Source organism: Mercenaria mercenaria, chromosome 2 (assembly GCF_021730395.1).
Source record: "Mercenaria mercenaria strain notata chromosome 2, MADL_Memer_1, whole genome shotgun sequence".
Lineage (NCBI taxonomy): Eukaryota > Metazoa > Mollusca > Bivalvia > Venerida > Veneridae > Mercenaria > Mercenaria mercenaria.
The window spans coordinates 104,602,163-104,624,450 of NC_069362.1; the positions used below are offsets into that span (position 1 = coordinate 104,602,163).

The 22,288-nt window shown below is 36.4% G+C and overlaps 1 protein-coding gene across 3 annotated transcripts in view; it reads right to left on the reverse strand.

Annotated features, from left to right (window-relative positions):
* Window positions 1–22,288, reverse strand: part of LOC123564776 (transmembrane channel-like protein 7) — a 70,252-nt gene that overhangs the window by 43,648 nt on the left and 4,316 nt on the right. For all 3 annotated transcript variants that reach the window (XM_045358590.2, XM_053537416.1, XM_053537417.1), the window contains exons 3-7: window positions 18,012–18,227; window positions 16,816–17,026; window positions 12,138–12,213; window positions 7,103–7,375; window positions 6,154–6,302 (exon numbers count right to left, since the gene is read on the reverse strand). In XM_045358590.2, coding sequence (XP_045214525.2) covers window positions 6,154–6,302; window positions 7,103–7,375; window positions 12,138–12,213; window positions 16,816–17,026; window positions 18,012–18,227 — 925 coding nt within the window. The remainder of the gene's footprint in view (window positions 1–6,153; window positions 6,303–7,102; window positions 7,376–12,137; window positions 12,214–16,815; window positions 17,027–18,011; window positions 18,228–22,288) is intronic.

Genomic DNA, 22,288 nt, shown 5'->3' on the forward strand with positions numbered 1-22,288 from the left:
GCTGACCTGCCATTTGTCTTTCTTGTCGGTAATTTGTCAGTGCGCGCGTGTATGTCATCCATTTGTAAACAAACGCTCAATTCGGAACAACTCGGTTTCCATCCGATGTTCAGTTTCAGTGCCGTACCTGTACCGGATACGGTGTTCGGAAATAGTATATTTTTATGTAGATCTATACTTGGTAAAAAATAGGTTTTTATGTGTCACAACTTTTATTAAAGACGCTATATATATACACCAAACCGCTGTTATTGCTTGATACCAAACTGAACTTTTTAATTAGCCTATGTTATCAAACGTGTTTTATTTTTTTTTCTTTGTAACTTACGTTGTAGTCGGTCGTCATATGATAAATATTTTGCAGGCGCGTAGCTACCTATACGCAAAAAACGCAGTTGCGTACACATGGTCCTCAAGTTTTAAAAAAACAAAAAGTCTAAAAATGCAATAAAAACTGAAAGTGGGGGGGGGGAGGGAAGGGGGTATATATTGATATATTTCCTTTCTTTCAGAAGAATTCTTAAAAGCGATCTTTGTTGCGCTTTCAATGTAATAAGTAGGCCTACATATTAAACTGTCTTCACCGTGAAGTTTAAATATGACCGAATGCCAGTCAGATGGTCTGTCTTATCCAGACGTTTTACATGGGAACCTAAGACTAAATGATGAAGTTAGGTAAAACGTTCTCGGGGCATACACATCAAATTTTCTAACACTACAAGTAGTCTTTTCCCTATAATGTTAAAACTACCATCGTCCGAAGATAATTCCGTGAAAGTTTCAGGACAGATAAAGGAATATCAGACATTGTTTGAAACATTTCCGTAATTTGAACATTTTGCATTTTATTTGATGTAGCCCCGATGATTTACCAAGTCGCAATTATTTCCAGTGAATACAATTCATGACTGATCGACGTTCTTATTATTAAAAAAAAATATTTGATAACTACCAATATAGTTCCCAGTCGATTTAATAAACGTGTAAATTTTTATCATCATCTTTGGACATTGTGTTAATATAAAGTTTTCAACCACATGACGCGTGATGTTCGTCTCATGAAACGATGCGTGTGTGTATTAAAATTATCAACTTTAAAGCTTGTTTAAAGCTCGACTTTGCATATTTGAATACTAGTATTCAAAAAACTCCAGTGTTTCAGTCTCGTACTATCAGGATTCAATTTATTTTAAATTTGCAAGAATATTTCTAATGAAAACCATTAACATTCGCGCTAGTTACTACTGTAGCATAATTATTGGCTAAATTTGTGACTTTGAAAAAACTAGGGTTTAATCGGATTAGTGATAAAATCTGCTATTTTAGCCTTATTTCGTTGTTCATTTTGTATCAAACGTTGTCTTATACATTGTTTTAAATTCCCTGGAAAATGTGTTCAGTTTTTTTTTGTTTTTTTTTTTTTTTGTTGTTTTTTTTTATAGTTTTAAAGTTAAATTGCGAAAAGACTACTGGTAGCGTAAGAAAAGTTGTGATACGAGGCTATATGTACAACAGAAGTAGAAATTTCGAAATACAGTGTTCTACAGGACGGCTGATTTGTATTTAACATGAAATAATATTTCATTTTGGTAAAATGTTTCAAAGGATTCAAAATTTTAGGCTCCTTATTCCCAAATCTATAAAGAAATAGCCGTAAAGAGAGCCTTTTGGTTTGCACCTGAAATTCAATGTTAATAAGCACGGGTTTTGTCTGTTTTGATCATAAAAATGTTTAATAGGTAATGACGAATGCATTAAAAACCATTTTGATGGAAAAAAGTCGATCTGATTAGCATTTACGCAAAATTCCTTACTTTAACAATTTTTGTGTCAATTTGTAACTTTCATTTTTGTAGTGTTCGACTTATAAAGCATACAGTTCTATGTAAGTGGGGCGTTTTGAAAGCGGTTCAGTGCATTAACTGGAAACATAATAATTTCGTTGAAATACGTTCCCAAACACTGTTGCCATTGGGCGGGCGCCATTGATATAGATATTCCATTCAGCTTTCCAGACACCATTAAAGCTGCCCACCAAGACCTATATCCGTCCATCTATATTGTACTCTGTGTTCTTGCTAGTATTCTAGACTCTTCCACGCGTTAAATACTACATATTAACTCTGTAGGCCCCTATTCGCTAAGACAGATAGCTCTAGTATTCCAGCATCAACAGCTACCACTGAACGATCATTCAGTGTAATGAGACGAGTAAAGACATACCTGCGGAACACAATGACCTCGGACAGGCTTCTGGGACTTGGGCTGTTAAACGTTTACTGCGAAAAGGAACTGAACAGCGAGTCTGTTCTAGACAACTTCACTAGAAGGAAGAATATGAAATTGGCGCTTATTTTTTAATGAACTGAAACATGTTGTTAAATGTCTGTAGGCCTACGTCGGGTTTATGTTGTTCTTTGTTTGATTTTTCTAGTGCGACGTAACCACTGTATTTTACATCGTCAATTCGGTATTCTACCATCAGAATAATATGCATATGATATTATTACACGACTTTATACAAATTAAAGTTATACTACTAAATTTAAGTTAACATTTACCAGGCCGAAATATCATTTTTATTTTTTAAAATTCATTATTGTTGGAGAAACGTCATTAGGAAGACATCGCGGAAGTGAGCATTTAAATGTTTTCTGTATATTTTTTGAAATGAAAAAGATTTAAATGACAATATCGCTTGTAATGTCAAAAAATCCACTTTGAAAAATAAATGTTATTTCATGAAACCCTGGTATTTAACACGTTTTATTGACTCTATTTCTTGTGAAAATACTCCCAGATTGCACCAAAAACGTTCTAGGAAACGAAAATTTTTCGGGGGAGCATGCCCCCGAACCCCCCTAGATTCCTTGCGTACACATTCTCCAAGGCCTAGCTACGCCCCTGTTTTGACATTTGTATTCCTATTGCAATTAGTGCTGTATTTTCAAACTAACTCATATCCGTTCGTGTTGTTTGTTCACAGTGTGGCAGTATAGTGGAACCTTTCTTAAAGAACAGCTATCAGATAAAAGTTAATTTCTTTAAGTTCAATGCGGAGATGTTTTTTTTTTTGTTTTTTTTTGTTTTTTTTTGTTTGTTTGTTTAAAGTGGTTTTCTAATGAGAATAATTCCTACATAAGTTAACAAAATAAACAAAATATTTAATTTAATTACATGGAAATCTGATAGGCCTATGTTTAATATCTAATCCTATTCAGTTACTTATCTTTAATTTACCAGATTTATGTCCTATGCCTACTTAAAGATTGAATTAAGCATTCAATCATGGTAATGGTAACTGCAAATTAACAGTTGGACTGCCTTTAAGGTCGTTCACTTTTCACGTGGGTTAGGGGCCTAATAGCTGTACAACTTCATGAGTTAACATGGATGTTTTTCAATTGCGACACCAAAATTTCTCAAAGTTGGATGAGTTTCCGGTTTTCAAGGATTCCAGTTTATAGCGGTTTCAGTGTATTTTGCTTGTCTCAATTCTCTTTACAAATCTAGATCTAGATAGTGCTGACACTATGAAAAATATTGAACTGTTTCATTAATTTGGACACGGCAATGTACAACGAAACTCGATATTATATCATGTCGTGGAATTGTCGACTGTCTACATAAAATGCTTAACCACGATACACGACATTCAAAGCGACACACGACAACGAGCAACGACACACGACAGTCTATCGCTCAAATATCGCAGAATTATCGCATGTCGAGGTTATTTAGATCAAATGTTGTTAATATTTTGCTTTCAAAAATTAGTCATTTTCAATCAGATATTACGACAAAAGTACTAAAGATGTATAAATAAATATTACATGTATTTGTAGAACTATTTAAGAACTATTTCATAAAGGCTCAAACCCGACCATAAGAGTCGTAGGCCTACAGGCTCGAATATGGGTACCATGTCAAAAAGCAAAGAATGCACGACAATACACCTTATTTTTCTAAAAAAAAGTACATCAACTAAGGCTCTGAAGTAACACGCTTGGGTGTATATCAATTATTTCTACTGAAATAAATAGTTTCAGTAAGTTTTGTCTGTCTGTACGATCTGTAGACTGGCGATAGGGACCATTTAATTAACGCTAATTCTCGTCGCATTTTTTCGAAAAATTCATCAATTTCATTTTATTATAAAAAACGTTAGGAATACGTTATAAAACTGAAATTTCTTTTAATAAGTAGTTGGAAATATTGTCTAAACGAATATGAAAAACAATTTTCTTCCTCGACGGACACGCCGGGAACATTTCCTGCATGAACTTTAACCTTTTTGACTTAAAATATTAGCCGTAAAATAAGGAAAAACTGCGTATAAAATATTTATTTTGGGTAAATAACAGCAAGTAAATACTTGTTTTGATAGAAATGACAAAATCTGTAAGTTTGTGACAAGAACAAACAACATATGTTCGTCCGTCTGTACGTAATTTAGGATAAAAGGTGTATTTCCGTAATTTTCTGTACGGAAAACGCCCGTGTTTTTCATTAACTTCAAATAATTGTAGAATGTTCTAATAACAAAATATGTTTATGAAATAACTTTTATGATTAAATCTAATACATTGTGTAAAGAGATATATAATTTGTATATTTTTACAGCCGACAGTTTCGTCGTGGGACCGTCTTAAAATGTATCATTTTTCGTGAAAATATGCATTCTTTATAATTATATTAAAGAGAGCAGAGAGGTGTGCCTTATCAGAGGAGTCATATCTTTATAACCTGATGTCTGATTTTAATAAATGATACATTGTTGCAAAACAAAAATTGTCCCTAGAGAAAACAGGTCAAGTCGGGTTCGAACCCGGTCAGTTAGGGGTCAAGGTCATAGATCAAAGTCCGGTAATATTCTCAAAATGTGAACTATTCTGTAGCGATTAGATGCCAAAGATCTTTTTAGCAGTATATAGCGTAGCCGCAACTTCAGTGGTGTTGGGGTGGGTGGGGGAGGAGAGGCCGCAAAATCGTCCGATTTTTGTTTTTGTTACAGTATCAAGTTTCAAGGAAAACAGAACATAGAATTATACCGAGAACTCATCAAAGTGCACGATTTTCGCCTTAAAAATGTTCTTAGGGGAGATCCCCTAATTTGCCAAAGCCCACACACCAACCGCTTTGTCTGTTTATACATTTTACTGCTTGTCCGAAAAATAAAGTTTTAGCATTTAAAGGGGCTAAAAATCGCATCTTAAACTCATTACATTGAAGTTAAAATTACAAAATCTTTATTATGGAGATCCCCCAACTCCACCCTCATGATTTATGACCCGCGCTGCATATATTTTTGTACATTGATTTAGGCCTATCAGTCATTTCCATCCCTTTGGTGGTAGGCCATTCCATCTAAAAAAGACCGAAACGCGCAAAATCACATGTAGCTCTAATTCTGAACAGTTCCCGGAGGAGTATGTTGTACAGACCATCATTGTCTCCGCCATTTTGTTTTCATAATGCATTGAGATATGTATATGGTTTTCATATCAAAAACATATGGGTCTCATATGGACAATATTTCATATGATTTTCATATGTTAATTGTTTCATATGAGTAGCATATGAAAACCTTCATATGAAAATCATATGAAATAGTACATATGAAAAGCATATGATCGTATTACGATATGATTATCATAAGAAATTCATATGGATTTCATATGGTAATCGTTTCATATGAGAATCATATGTGGCGAAATTGGCTATGTACTGAGCCCAAAAATCACTGACCACAGGTAACGATCAAACAAACAGTATAGGTCATGTATCCAAGCTTTCTCCATTATTTTACTGACCATGGTCTACCAAACAGATGAAACAAGCAACTTAAGGAAAACAACAAATGAGCCGTACCATGGGAAAACCAACATAGTGGGTGTGCGACCAGCATGGATCCAGACCAGCCTGCGCATCCGCGCAGTCTGGTCAGGATCCATGCTGTTCGCTTTTAAAGCCTATTGGAATTGGAGAAATTGTTAGCGAACAGCATGGATCCTGACCAGACTGCGCGGATGTGCAGGCTGGTCTGGATCCATGCTGGTCGCATACCCACTATGTTGGTTTTCCCATGGCACGGCTCAAATATACTTCCCTTCTTTGAAGGGGGCATAAACAAATATAACCCTAACTACATACCTTAAAGCTAAAATAATCAGACAGAGGAGGTAGTACCCTCCACATGTAAACAGGTAAGCATATTTCATGTTGTAGTACGAGTCTTTAGTGATGCTGAATGTCTCATACGTGTAGTAACCATAATACAACTCTGTCTCTTCAAACCAACCCTAAAAATGTACAAGTTAAACATTACATGTAAAAAGTTCTTTTTATATAAATGACATATTTTAAGACAGTGTAATGCAATGAGTGTAATTGATAAATACCTAAAATGCAAGTCCAAACTAAGAATATAATTTTGGTAAGATAATAAAATATTGTTCACACCTGAGAGCTGAACATTATTATTGCGATGATTGTTACAGTTGGTGGTAAGATAATTAATGCCTCCGGCATGCATCACTCGATAAAACAATTGGACTACTGACAACTGTCTAAATTACGTTTCATGTCGCCATCATGAAGACTTGAGTATTGATTTCCGGGCTACTTGATATAGAGCATCAAGGTAGCCCAACTGGTATGCTTTGAAAAAAATTAGTAGTCCGACAGAATTTTCTGATAGCCCCCTGGCTCCAGACATGAAACCTTGATGCTTGCTTTCTGATTAAAACAATCTACTTCAAACTATTAGCCCGATGTCCGCCATGTACATGTGATTGTTGATCGGTAAGCCATTCAATGAGTATTTCACTGCATGTTACTGTAAACAAATTTCAAAGTTCTTGACTTCAGCCCTGAACACCTATGGTCTATAGTAAAAACTATGGACTGGCAATTTATGTAAGGATTCATGTAATAAAATGGCAATAAATCACTTTTTGCCAATTCAATTTAAATTTACGATACTAACATAATGGAAAAGATATATCATGCTGGGGAAATCTCAAGTCTACAAGAATATGAAAATCTTGAAAATAACGCAAGACTTTTTGCAGTTTAATCAGCGCTTCAAATCGTAACTTACTGCTCCAGTAAGCAGCTCTTTTCCGGTAAACGATACATTCTGTGGGTATGCCTTCCCTTCCTGGACCATGTGTCTATACAGGATCTGAGGCAGTATCACGAAGCCAAAGGTCAGCACAAACACAGGTATATTGATGTAAAATAGCCACTTGAGAAACAGGAAGTACGAGAGTACTCCTGTACCAAAATGACCTTCTATCTTCTTCATGTGACCTCTCCATAGTTTTAGGAAGTATCCAAACTCAGCTAGATTATATTTAAAGTGTTTCCAAGTCTGAAATAATGCAGCAAAATTTAAATCAAAACTAGAAGATGCTTTTGTAGAAAAGCGCATGTCTGCCCCAAAGTACAGGCAAAAAGTAAATAGGGGACATGGGCGAAAGTCAAATTAAGAGACACTAATGGTTGGCAGCAACAGGTATCATCTACTTGGCATGTCAAATCATCCCACTAGTTTCAACATCCTGGGCCTTGTGGTTCTCAAGTTATGAACTGGAAACGGTTTTCCATGTTCAGGCCCTCGTGACCTTGACCTTTGATCAAATGACCCTAAAATCAGTAGGGGTCATCTACTCTGCATGTCTAATCATCCTATTAAGTTTCAACATTCTGGGTCAAGCGGTTCTAAAGTAATTGAATGGAAAGTGTTTTCTATGTTCTGGCCCCTGTGACCTTGACCTTTGATGGATTGACCCCAAAAACAATAGGGGTCATCTACTCTGTAAGTCCCATCACCCTATGAAGTTTGAAGGTTCTAGGTCAAATGGTTCTCTAGTTATAGACCAGGAATGGATTCCATTTTCTGTCTGCTGCGACCTTGACCTTTAATAGAGTGATCCCAAAATCAATAGGGGTCATCTACTCTGCATGTCAAATCATTCTATGAAGTTTCAACATTCTGGGTCAAGTAGTTCTCAAGTTACTGACCAGAAATGATTTTCCATATTCAGGCCCCTGTGACCTTGACATATTATAGAGTGGCCCCAAAATCAATATGGGTCATCTACTCTGCATGTCCAATCATCCTATTAAGTTTCATCATTCTGTGTCAAGTGGTTCTCAAGTTATTGATCAGAAATGGTCTTCCATGTTCAGGCCCCTGTGAACTTGACCTTTAACAGAGTGACCCCAAAATTGATAGAGGTCATCTACTTTGCATGGCCAATCATCCTATTTAGTTTCAACATTCTGGGTCAAGTTACTGACTGGAAATGGTTTTCCATGTTCAGGCCCCTGTGACCTTGACCTTTAATAGAGTGACTCCAAAATTAATAGGGGTCATCAACTCTGCATGTCCAATCAACCTATGAAATTTCAACATTCTGGGTCAAGTGGTTCCTAAGGAAATGGTTTTCCATGTTCAGGCCCCTTATGACCTTGACCTTTAACAAAAAGACCCCAAAATCAACAGGGGTCATCTACTCTGCACCACCAATCATCCTATGAAGTTTCACAATTCTGGGTCAAGTGGTTCTCAAGTTATCGATTGGAAATGGTTTTCCATGTTCAGGCCCCTGTGACCTTTACCTTTGATGGAGTGACCCCAAAAACAATAGGGGTTGTCTACTCCATAAGCCTTCCATCCTATAAAGTTTAAAGGTTCTAGGTCAAATGGTTCTCCAGTTACTGATCGGAAATGAAGTGTGACGGACGGACAGGGCAAAAACAAACAATATGTCTCCCCTCCGGCCAGTCTTGACAGGTCGGAATCACGATGTAGGATTTTTGTTTAAAAGCAACGAAAAAGACCAAAGCTTGCGAATCCCATGGAGGTTTTTTTTTAACCTTGCTTTCTGTGTGAGCAATTGCAAATGCATTGTAAATTAGAGAACCAGGTTTTGCAGTACATAAACCCAAAGAGACTTTTTCTAGATGAATGTTGTTTCCTTTTTGCATAACTGGTCAATATTATATCAGTATATTATTTCAGCTGCAGTTATGTTGAACATTAGCATAATAAATAAGTTATTGACTAGCTTCTAGACAAAGCTAAACTTGTAGTAAATTATACTATGGGTGGACTCCATGATCCAATTGTTAGATGCCTAACTACAAAACCAAGGGTTGCAAGTGTTATCCTACACTAAACTAAAATTCTTTCTGATACGAGTCCTGTGTATGGGTGTTTATTAACCAGTGAAGCATCTGAAATAACTGTATCTTAAGCAAATCTTTCAACTAATATTACTAAACATTTTTCTGAAGATGTCGCCAATATGTGTTATTATTGGCAATTATAAACTAGAAAATGCTTTTGTAAAAAATCGCATGTCTCCCCCAATGCAAAGTCCTATAGGCAAGAAGTCAATAGGGGTCAGGAGCAAAAGTCAAAGAGACACTGATGGTTGGCTGCAATAGGGATCATCTACTTGGCATGTCCAGTCATCCCGCTAAATTTCAACACTCTTGGCCTAGTGGTTCTCAAGTCACTGTTCAGGCTCCTGTGACCTTGACCTTTGATCAAGTGACCTCAAAATAAATAGGGGTCATCTACTCTGCATGTCCAATCATCCTATTAAGTTTCAACATTGTAGGTCAAGTGGTTCTCAAGTTATTTCCAAAAAATGATTTTACATGAACAGGCCACTGTGACCTTGACCTTTAATAGACTGACTCCAAAATCAATAGGGGTCATCTACTCTGCATGTTCAATCATTCTATGAAGTTTCAACATTCTGGGTCAAGCGGTTCTCAAGTTATTGATCGGAACTGGTTATCAATGTTCAGGCCTCTGTGACCTTGACCTTTAACGGAGTGACCCCAAAAACAATAGGGGTCATTTACTCTGCATGAACAATCATCCTATGAAGTTTCAACATTCTGAATCGAGAGGTTCTCAAGTTATTGATTGGAAATGGTTTTCCATGTTCAGGCCCCTGTGGCTATGACCTTTAACAGGGTGACCCTAAAATCGTTAGGGGTCATCTACTCTGCATGACCAATCATCCTATGAAGTTTCATCATTCTGGGTCAAGTGGTTCTCAAGTTACTGACCGGAAATGGTTTTCAATGTTCAGGCCCCTGTGACCTTGACCATTCATAGAGTGACCCCAAAATCGTTAGGGGTCATCTACTCTGCATGACCAATCATCCTATTAAGTTTCAACATTCTGGGTCAAGTGGTTCTCAAGTTACTGACCGGAAATGGTTTTCAATGTTCAGGCCCCTGTGACCTTGACCTTTAATGGAGTGACCCCAAAATCGATAGGGGTCATCTACTTTGCATGTACAATCATCCTATGAAGTTTCAACATTCTGGGTCAAGTGGTTCTCTAGTTATTGATCGGAAATGGTTTTCCATGTTCAGGCCCCTGTGACCTTGACCTTTGATGGAGTGATCCCAAAATCAATAGGGGTCATCTACTCTTCATGACCAATCATCCTATGAAGTTTCAACATTCTGGGTCAAGTGGTTCTCTAGTTATTGATCGAAAATGGTTTTCAATGTTCAGGCCCCTGTGACCTTGACCTTTGACGGAGTGACCCCAAAATCAATAGGGGTCATCTACTCTTCATGACCAATCATCCTATGAAGTTTTAACATTCTTGGTCAAGTGGTTCTCTAGTTATTGATCTGAAATGGTTTTCAATGTTAAGGCCCCTGTGACCTTGACCTCTGACGGAGTGACCCCAAAATCAATAGGGGTCATCTACTCTTCATGGCCAATCATCCTATGAAGTTTCAACACTCTGGGTCAAGTGGTTCTCTAGTTATTGATCGGAAATGGTTTTCAATGTTCAGGCCCCTGTGACCTTGACCTTTGATGGAGTGACCCCAAAAACAATAGGGGTCGTCTACTCCAGCAGCCCTACAACCCTATGAAGTTTGAAGGTTCTAGGTCAAATGGTTCTCCAGTTATTGCTCGGAAATGAAGTGTGACGTACGGACGGACGGACGGAAGGATGGACGGACAGAAGTAGGGACGGACGGACAGGCAAGTTTCAACATTCTGGGTCAAGTGGTTCTCTAGTTATTGATCGGAAATGGTTTTCAATGTTCAGGCCCCAGTGACCTTGACCTTTGACGGAGTGACCCCAAAATCAATAGGGGTCATCTACTCTTCATGACCAATCATCCTATGAAGTTTCAACATTCTTGGTCAAGTGGTTCTCTAGTTATTGATCGGAAATGGTTTTCAATGTTCAGGCCCCTGTGACCTTGACCTTTGACAGAGTGACCCCAAAATCAATAGGGGTCATCTACTCTTCATGGCCAATCATCCTATGAAGTTTCAACATTCTGGGTCAAGTGGTTCTCTAGTTATTGATCGGAAATGGTTTTCAATGTTCAGGCCCCTGTGACCTTGACCTTTGATGGAGTGACCCCAAAAACAATAGGGGTCGTCTACTCCAGCAGCCCTACAACCCTATGAAGTTTGAAGGTTCTAGGTCAAATGGTTCTCCAGTTATTGCTCGGAAATGAAGTGTGACGTACGGACGGACGGACGGAAGGACGGACGGACAGGGCAAAAACAATATGTCTCCTGGGGGAGACATAATAAATGTAGACACATGTCATGTACACATTGGCAAGTTATATTAGCTCAAATAATTTTCTTTTGAAAACACAACAATTCTGAGGAAAGTGCACGTACTTAAAAAATAAATATATCCCAAACAGTAATTTGTTGTTGAATAAAATCATTGTTTGGAGTTCAGATGAGGAGGAATTATATCACAAATATCACACGTGATATAATAATACACAACTGAGATGATATGAATGCCAAACAATCATTTTATTCAAGAGAAAACCACTGTTGGAGATACATCATTTTTATTCTAATACGATATCAGCGATTATTATGTACATCCTTGACAACATCTACTAGATATTTGCTTTATTTATATTTCTTTTCTAGCACATCGCTGTGATGATTATGACATTATGCTGTAATAATTGTGGCTTACAAGAAATGATTCTGTTGCATAATAACACACAGTTTCAGTCTTCTTTGTTTTAATAATAGGAAAATAAATCTGGTCGTGTTAGAATGTGTGATAAAATAAAATAAACACAACAGACATATACTTACTATACTACAGTTATATTTGAATCTTTTCCATCGTGTCAATGTTTTCGGCTGTTTTCTCTTAAGGCTTACTTCACTCCTGATCAATAAATAACATTCCTCTTTTAAAAAATTCACATACAGATCCACCATAGCACTACCTATCTTATCGCAGACACTGGTGAACATGCACCTTAATTTCGTCATTTAAAAATTTACAGCAACAAATAAGTGCTAAACACCTTAACACCCTGTTACTGAGGCGGTACGAATGCCTCCATATACAGTGCTAATTGTTCCATCTGTTCAAAACAAACTGTCATCACTGAATATATTTAACTATGAATAAACTATGTAAATTCTTAAATACTACAGATTGGGTATTTTTCGCTTCACCTTTATTTCCTAACATGGATGTCAGCAACTTTATTTGTATAGAAATCCCAGTGTGTAACTGGTTACACTGCATTAAATGATGCTAGTTAATAACTGTCCCGTCTGTCAGAAGTTATATTTGTATAAGTAGTAATCCACACTGTGCAACTGTGTCCTGCCTGTTAGCAACTATATTTGTATTTGTATTACCGGTAGTAGGAGTCCACAGTGTATAACTGGATACACTGCATTAAAAGATGACACTTATTGAGTGTCCTGTCTGTTTTTAATTCACGATTTGCACTGTATGGAATATTATCAAAAATAATTCAACTACGAATATTACCCAATCTATAGCAGATTCTTAATCAAGAATATCTATAATTATTCCTGTATTTAAAAACAAAACATTTTAACTGTATTTCTCCATTTTAAGCACATTAAACTGTGAATAAACAATTTAAATCCTAATTTCTCCTATCTATTAGACCAGAATAATGTTAAATGTTTCTATACAAGATTATAATACGTTAAAATGTGCTAAAATATAAAATATCACAGTGGCAGTGAAAAAAGGAATTAATGTAGTATTAAATTTCAAAGTATTCTAATATTTTGTACATCTATAATGAAAATAAAATTCAGTCTCAAATTACATTTCCTGTGAAAAAAAGTAATTATACATGCTTCAATGAGCTAAAATATTCATAAAATATACTTTGTGTAACAGATAATGGAATAATTTTATACATAAGTGCATGTACGGTATACAGGATAATTTCAGATTGTGTCTACTTTGTACACTGAAGATTTAAATGTGTATTTTATGTTAATATGACCAATATGTCAATGTATTCTGTAGTTAAGCCCAACAGACTTGATTCTTGAATTTCTTTGTTCTAAAGTAACTTTATTTGTTTAATTTTGGGTGCATTCTTTAATTTAGGCTGCTGTCACTTTCTTTGTACACAGAGCCTGTCAGAGGCTCAGTGGTTTAAAGCACCTGTCTCAGCAACAGCAGGTCAAAGGTTTGAATAAGTGATGCCAGTTGCTCAATCCCTAGCTACCTAACCTATTTAAAGTTATGACTGTACATTCACCAATAAAGTTTTTTTCCAGGAAGTGGACCCAAGAATGACTCAAATAGGCTTCAAGTTTAATACCAACCTGACTGTTGCCTTGTATTGAAGAATAGGATTTGGGAAGAAAATACTTAACAAGCAAAGATGTACTTTGGCAAGAGATCCATTCCAGATGACAGGCAAAAATACTGACCATCTGCAACACAGTGGATACGGGCAAGAAATTTGAAAGTCAATTTAAACGAGACTGTGGAAATATTAATTCTAGCAAAATAAGCATGTGTTTACTAATAATTAAATCATATGATACTGAAAGTTCATGCAAGGTTTCATGTATGGTTTGAAACTAGAATGGTTTTAAGCAAGAAAACAGCTGCAAACAGATGTATATTTGTGTTGTATAGTTTCATGCAAGGATTTTTCCATGCATTCTTGCATAAAATGGTCTACAGACTGATAAGAACAGCGTAATTTCACGGACAGTTGTGCTCTTCTGTGTTAAGCACTGAACATTTTCATTCATAATATTGCATGAATTAAGGTATGGGTAGTTGCAGGTTTTTTTTAAAGCAAACACTGGTGCACCTTACACAGTAAAGAATTTATGATATCAAAAAACTGTGATTTAATCATAAGTAACGATGACTTTATTATATCTATGATATTTGACCTTTGTGTGCCACGGACCACAGGCTCCATTCTTCCAGAAATCGCATAACAGCTGAAAGGCACACTTAACAGAGAGAAAGAAAGAATAAAAGGTAGTCTTGAAACAAGTTAAAAGAAACAAGAGGGCCATGATGGCCCTATATCACTCACCAGAGTTGATTTGGCCTACTGACCTAGTTTTTGACCCACATGAACCAGTTTCAAACTTGACATAGAGATCAGCAAGACAAACATTCTGACCAAGTTTCACGAAGATAGGATCATAAATCTGGTCTCAAGAGTGTTAACAAGCTTTTCATGTAATTTGAGCATGTGACCTAGTTTTTGATCCCACATGACCCAGATCTGAACTTGACCTAGGGATTATCAAGATAAACATTCTGACCAACTTTCATGAAGATAGGATCATAAATGTGTCCTCTACAATGTTAACAAGCTTTTCCTTTAATTTGAGCAGGTGACCTAGTTTTTGACCCCACATGACCCAGTTTCAATCTTGGCCTAGGAATCATCAAGATAAATATTCTGACCAAGTTTCATAAAGATAGGTCATAAATCTGGCCTCTAGAGTGTTTGATTTGATCAGGTGACCTAGTTTTTGACCCCAAATGATCAAAATACAAAACTGACCTAAAGGTCATCAAGACAAACATTCTGACCAAGTCTCATGAAATAGGGTCATAAATGTGACCTCTAGAGTGCTAACAAGTTTTCAATTCTCATGAGTTTCAAACTTAAACTGTGGACTCTAGTGTTAACAAGATTTTCCTTTGATCTGGCCTAGTGACCTAGTTTTTGATCCCATATGACCCAGTTTCAAACTTTACCTAGAGATCATCAAGACAAACATTCTGACCAAGTTTCACGAAGATAGGATCATAAATGTGGCCTCTAGAGTGTTAATAAGCTTTTCCTTTGATTTGACTGGGTGAACTAGTTTTTGAACCCACTTGACCAAGATTCGAACTTGACCTAGAGGTCATCAAGACAACCATTCTGACCAATTCTCATTAGTTTCAAACTTAAACTGTGGACTCTAAGTGTTAACAAGATTTTCCTTTGATTTGGCCTAGTGACCTAATTTGTGACCCAACATGACCCAGTTTCAAACTTGACTTAGAGATCATCAAGACAAACATTCTGACCATGTTTCATAAAGATTGGGTCACAAATGTGGCCTCTAGAGTGTTAACAGACAAATGTTGACGCACGACACACGACAAACACTGCCTCGATAGCCTAGTGGTAGAGCGTCCGCTTCGAGTGCAGGAGGTCGTGGGTTTGATCCCGGCCGCGTCATACCAAAGACGTAAAAATGGTACCAGTGGCTCCCTTGCTTGGCGCTCAGCATTAAAAGGGCAGAAACTGGCCTCTACTCTCATACCCTCGTGGCGATGGATTCCATCAGGAATGAGGTGTCGAGAGTGATTAATATAAGTTGTAGAACTTCCTTCACAATCGACCTAAAATAAATTATGTATAAACTAAACACTGCACGATGCCGGACAATGACTGGTAACAATAGCTCAACTTGAGCAATTCTTGCTCTGGTGAGCTAACAACATAAATCCACTGATTACTCAAAAATGCAGTATTTGTGAAGTTTAAGGAAGTTTACATTTAACTGCAAGGAATGATGGCTAAGAATAGCTCAATCAAAAGCCTAAAACTAGCTTAATATGGAAGATAATCAAACACAAGAAATTAACTGGAAATTCAACTGCAATAATATTTAAAGTTAACACTCTAATATAATAAAGTTTTTTAATCCAGACCTCCAAACGCCAAATCAACTGAAAATTCACATTTTTCAATTTTGAAAAGGGTACAAAAATCAAAAATCATTTAACACCACATATTTCTTTGTGGGTTTTATTTTCACTACCTTCTAAACATCAAAGGGATCTGGCTCATTGGTGGACTGTGTTGAAATGTGGGTGGATTGCTGTTTATGACTAAGACAAGGTTTTAGGGTGTAGTCACAGTAGTATGCGGATTTGAGTATTTTGGCTCAAGGGCACTAGAATAGGTCATTGAACTCAATCCACTCACATTTAAACAAACATAATGGACCCATTTGCCAATTCCCTTTGCTAAACATTTACAAGTTTATCTAATCATGAAAATTCCTGCCTAATGAGCTGGTAACTCGTCAGGTACAGAAATTTAAAATGCAGGATGCTGACTGAAAATTGAAAATCTGTATCACTTGTAGAAAATTAAGATACTAATTTGGAGAACTGTAATATACTTTAGTACAAAATACATGAAAGCCACAAAATTCATGTTAAAGACTTCTGTCATTCCATTTGTGCTTATTCTAAACACATTCTGTGACTGTTCTAAACACATTCTGTGATTATTCTAAACACATTCTAGTAAGCCTACTGTTTGATGTTTTACAATTACTGCCTCCTAAAGCAGGTAAGGAAAATGCCAATACTGGGATATCAAGCTACATACTAGACTAACTCTACCAGTCTATTTTAGTGCATATTCAGCAGTTTAGCAAACATACAGGGTATCTTCTACCCACATCATTCAATATCGTAACTTCTCAGCTAGCCAATACTTACTTAAGTCTTCGTTTTTGCGACAGATTCATCGTCATGGCCTTGATATCATCATCTTCAAGTTCGGCTGCATCTGGATTATCATGCACTGCCCGAATAAAGTCCTCGGAAACATCTCTACCTTGTGGAAAATGTAAGTTAGGGTGAAAAGATTTCCTTCTACTGGATTTCTTTCTCACTGTCTGACCATGTGCAATCTCACTGGCCATCTTCTCTGTAATGAAACAAAATGGAATACTTTTGCAGTGAATTCTCATCACATAAAGCAAGAACTAGGTGTGATTATTGGGGCTTAATTTGGCTGTTTGAATACTACTGATATTGGAGAAAAGCTTAATTTGGCTACTGGAGTACCATTGATATTGGAAAGGCTTAATTTGGCTGTTTGAATACTACTGATATTGGAGAAAAGCTTAATTTGGCTACTGGAGTACCATTGATATTGGAAAGGCTTAATTTGGCTGTTTGAATACTACTGATATTGGAGAAAAGCTTAATTTGGCTACTGGAGTACCATTGTTATTGGAAAGGCTTAATTTGGCTGTCTGAATACTACTGATATTGGAGAAAGGCTGAATTTGGCTTCTGGAATACTATTGATATTGGAGAGGCTTTAATTGGCTGCTGGAATACTATTGACATTGGAGAATGGCTTAATTTGGCAACTGTAATACTAAAGGCTTAATTTGGCTGCAGGAGAATAATGAGCACAGGGGTCACATTACCACATGTGGCTCAAACATTTTTATGTGACCCCTAAAATTAAACTATTTTCTTACATAAATTTTAATTTTGCTACTGCTGTACTTAAAGTGGCTAGTAAGGGATTTTAAACAGTTTAAAACCACTGTGACAAACATGCAATTTCATACAAAAAAACTCAACAATTTACAGCCTTGTTTCCAAATACATAGCTACAATGTATCTGAAACTTACTGAGCTGTATGTCGAGTTATTACATGTCAGGGTTTTTTTTCCTTCATAATAGGGGCCTTTAACAGGCCCTTCCCCTTAGAAAATTTCTTTTAAATCATGCAGCTTTCCCCAAAAATTGACTTTACATCAGTTTTTTTATTCCCCTTTTTCCAAATACCGAGCTATGTTTCCCCCAAATCACAGGCCTGGGCCCCTTCCCCTCCTGGTAAAAAAACAACAAAACCCTGTAAGTCGAAGCCCTAGAATAACTGATTTTCACTTACCTAATTGTTTGCTAGGAAGACTTTCTAACAAAACAGCAGTATCTCTTGGCCCTTCCTCTTTAGCCCACTGTGACCTTCTGTGTACCCCAATGCCAGTCTCCGAGTTAAAACTCGAAGCATCAGAACCTCTTCGTTCAAGCGGTATTGCAGGTCCATGTTCACTGTATGATGCACGTGGATAATCTGTTACAATTTCATCTTGATATCCAGGGTTTACTGAAATATATGTATTCAATTTATAACAGTGTTTAACAGCACCCTGGGTCTCAAGATTTGTGGAAACACATAATCTGGTATCCGAGACTGCTGTAAGGGCTGTAACTTTATAGACAGATAGATTTCTTTTTATACATGTAGAAAAGCATTATGCCCATCAGCATACAAAAATATTATGCACACCTTGTTAAACTCTCTCTACTATCAAAAATCATTGTATGGTGTAAGTTCGCAATGACAGTTTAAAAAAAAAAAAAAAAGACAGTGTGCCTAAAACCATTCATATGCCACCAATGACTCATGTGTGGAGAAAAAGTCAATATTGGTGCAAAATACAGAAACATCAGTTAGATTAACTGATTTCCCTTACAGAACTAAAATACTTGAAAAAATAGTGTTTCACCCATCAAGCAAACAATGTACCTAAAAACAAGGGCTGTCACAGGAGACAACGTGCTTGATTATTTTTATGCTGGATAGTGAAAATGGGCACATCTGAGGAAGCTGAAGCTGTCACTGCAGTGTTTAATGACTCAAATGTGGATGAAGATACTGGATAATAGCCTAAGTCTCAAAACATTAAATCAGTATAACAGGAACATAATTCATGGAAAACTTCTGCAAAAGTAATGCACCATGTGTCATATCTTGTGGCTATTTCGGAACAACTATTTTAAGTTTGAATCAAATCTGTTAAGTAATACTGGAGACACAGCAAAAGTGCATTGCAACTTGAACCGGAAATTCTATTAGCAAAAAGAGGGCATAACTCAGAACAGACTGGTGCCAGCTTTATCAAATTTGTGTTATAATGATGTGAGTGATGATGTGGAACAACCATTTTAAGTTTGATTAAATCCATTTAGCAACAACATAGATATAAAAAGCATAAAAATTAGAGTGAAATTCTAAGTAAAAAGGGGATATAACTCATAAAATATTTGCACCAGGGTTACTGACTTGGTGTGATATGAGGATGATGATCTGGAAAAACTAATTTAAGATTTAATCAAATTCATTAAGTAATGCCAAAGATAAAATAAAAGTGCACCAAAATTAACCTGAAATTCTAAGTAAAAAGGAGACATAATCAGGGCTCCAGATAATTTTTTTGGCCAATGAGTATTTATTCAACATATTTTTTGTGAATGAGTAAAATGGTAAAATCTGAAATTGACTAGAAGTAATTTTACTCCTGAAAATTTATTAATGTGAAAAAAAAACAGAAATCAGTTTTATAACATATTTATTGGGTGTAACACCCATGCATTTGTTTGCAGTTGAGTTTCAATTCATCATTTAAGTTTTTGCTTTTTTTTTTCCCTTGGCTTGCTTTGGCTTCACACTCGCTACCGAATAAAATAGAATATTCAATATACCTTTAGCTATGTTTTGGGGATCAGTCTTGTTGGTTTAAAAAATGCGTAGTGTTTGTTCACTTATACATTCTTAGAAAAGAGACATTTTTGTTTATTCCGCACTGGAAGTTGATATTTTAAATCGACACCGCTTTAAAATACACTACCGTACCATAATGGCATCAATATTAATTCCCAACTATTTGATATAAGCAGACATTGAGTGTAAAAAATAGTTTAACCTAGGTTTATAGAGTACCATTCAATGTGTGTGTACGTTCAATGTGGGAGAATTAATGCCGACTGTGCTCTGTTACATAAAGCATTCGGACGATTCAGATTTTGTTTATGCCAGTAAAAAGTAAGTCATTGCATGCGTTTCTGTTATTTCATATACGTTTTTATATGCTTAAAAATTATCAGACATGCGTATATGCATTATTTCAAAGCGTAATTTACGCTAATACGCATCTTATCTGGAGCCCTGCATAATTCATGAAATATTGATGCAAGAGTTATGGCCCTAGTATCATATATGGTGTGGGTGATGATGTGGTACAACTATTATAAGTTTGAATCAAATCCATTTGGTAATAACAGAGATAAAGTGAAAGTGCATCAAAACGACAACCTGAAATTTTAAGCAAACAAGAGGACCATGATGGTCCTGAATCGCTCACCTCTTCCCACATGACCCAGTTTTGAGTATGACGTCGTTTTTTCTATTATTTGACATAGTGACCTAGTTTTGAACATGACCTAGGTATTATCAAGATAAAAATTCTGACCAATTTTCATGAAGATCCATTGAAAAATATGGTCTCTAGAGAGGTCACAAGGTTTTTCTATTATTTGACCTATTGACCTAGTTTTCGAAGGTACGTGACCCTGTTTTGAACTTTACCTAGATATCATCAAGGTGAACATTCTCACTAATTTTCATGAAGATCTCATGAAAAATATGGCCTCTTGAGAGGTCACAAGGTTTTTCTATTTTTATACCTACTGGCCTAGTTTTTGACCGCACGTGACCCAGTTTCGAAACTGACCTAGATATCATCAAGGTGAACATCAGATCAATTTTCATGAAGATCCATTGAAAAATATGGCCTCTAGAGAAGTCAAAAGATTTTAATAATTTTAGACCTACTGACCTAGTTTTTGACCGCAGTTGACCAAGTTTCAAATTTGACCTAGATATCATCAAGATGAACATTCAGACCAACTTTCATACAGATCCCATGAAAAGTATGGCCTCTAGAGAGGTCACAAGGTTTTTTTATTATTTGACCTACTGACCTAGTTTTTTAAGGTACGTGACCCAGTTTCAAAATTGACCTAGATATCATCAAGGTGAACATTCTGACCAATTTTCATGAAGATCCATTCACAAGTATGGCCTCTAGAGAGGTCACAAGGTTTTTTTATTATTTGACCTACTGACCTAGTTTTTGAAGGTACGTGACCCACTTTCGAACTCGACCTAGATATCATCAAGATGAACATTCTGACTAACTTTCATACAGATCCCATGAAAAATATGGCCTCTAGAGAGGTCACAAGGTTTTTCTATTATTTGACCTACTGACCTAGTTTTTGACGGCACGTGACCCACTTTCGAACTTGATCTAGATATCATCAAGATGAACATTCTGACCAATTTTCATGAAGATCTCATGAAATATATGGCCTCTAGAGAGGTCACAAGGTTTTTCTATTTTTAGACCTACTGACCTAGTTTTTGACCGTACGTGACCCACTTTCAAACCTGACCTAGCTATCATCAAGATGAACACTCAGACCAACTTTCATACAGATCCCATGAAAAATATGGCCTTTAGAGAGGTCACAAGGTTTTTCTATTATTTGACCTACTGACCTAGTTTTTGAAGGCACTTGACCCAGTTTCGAACTTGACCTAGATATCATCAAGGTGAACGTTCTGACCAATTTTCAAGAAGATCTTGTGAAATATATGGCCTCTAGAGAGGTCACAAGGTTTTTCTATTTTTAGATCTACTGACCTAGTTTTTGACAGCACGTGACCCAGTTTCGAACTTGACCTAGATATCATCAAGATAAACATTCTGACCAATTTTCATGAAGATCTTGTGAAATATATGGCCTCTAGAGAGGTCACAAGGTTTTTCTATTTTTAGACCTACTGACCTAGTTTTTGATGGCACGTGACCCAGTTTCGAACTTGACCTAGATATCATCAAGATGAACATTCTGACCAACTTTCATAAAGATCCCATGAAAAATGTGACCTCTAGAGTGGTCACAAGCAAAAGTTTACGGACGCACGTACGCACGGACGCACGACGGACGACGGACACCGCGCGATCACAAAAGCTCACCTTGTCACTTTGTGACAGGTGAGCTAAAAAGGGTGATATTAAATTAAACAAAATTTAATATTGTGTAAGAGTTATTGTCTTTGTGTCATATGATGTGGATGATGATGTTTAGAGTGTGAATCAAATCTGTTTGGTAATAACAGAGATAGAGTGAAAGTGCATAAATACTATAACCTGAAATTTTAAGAAAAAAGGGGGATAACTCATAAAATACAGGTGTCACAGTTATGGTCCTTGTGTCAAATGATGAAGGTGATGTTGATGATTAATTATTTTAAGTCTGAATCAAATCCTTTCTGAAAAAACAGAGATATAGTGAAAATGCATCAAAATTAACATAAAA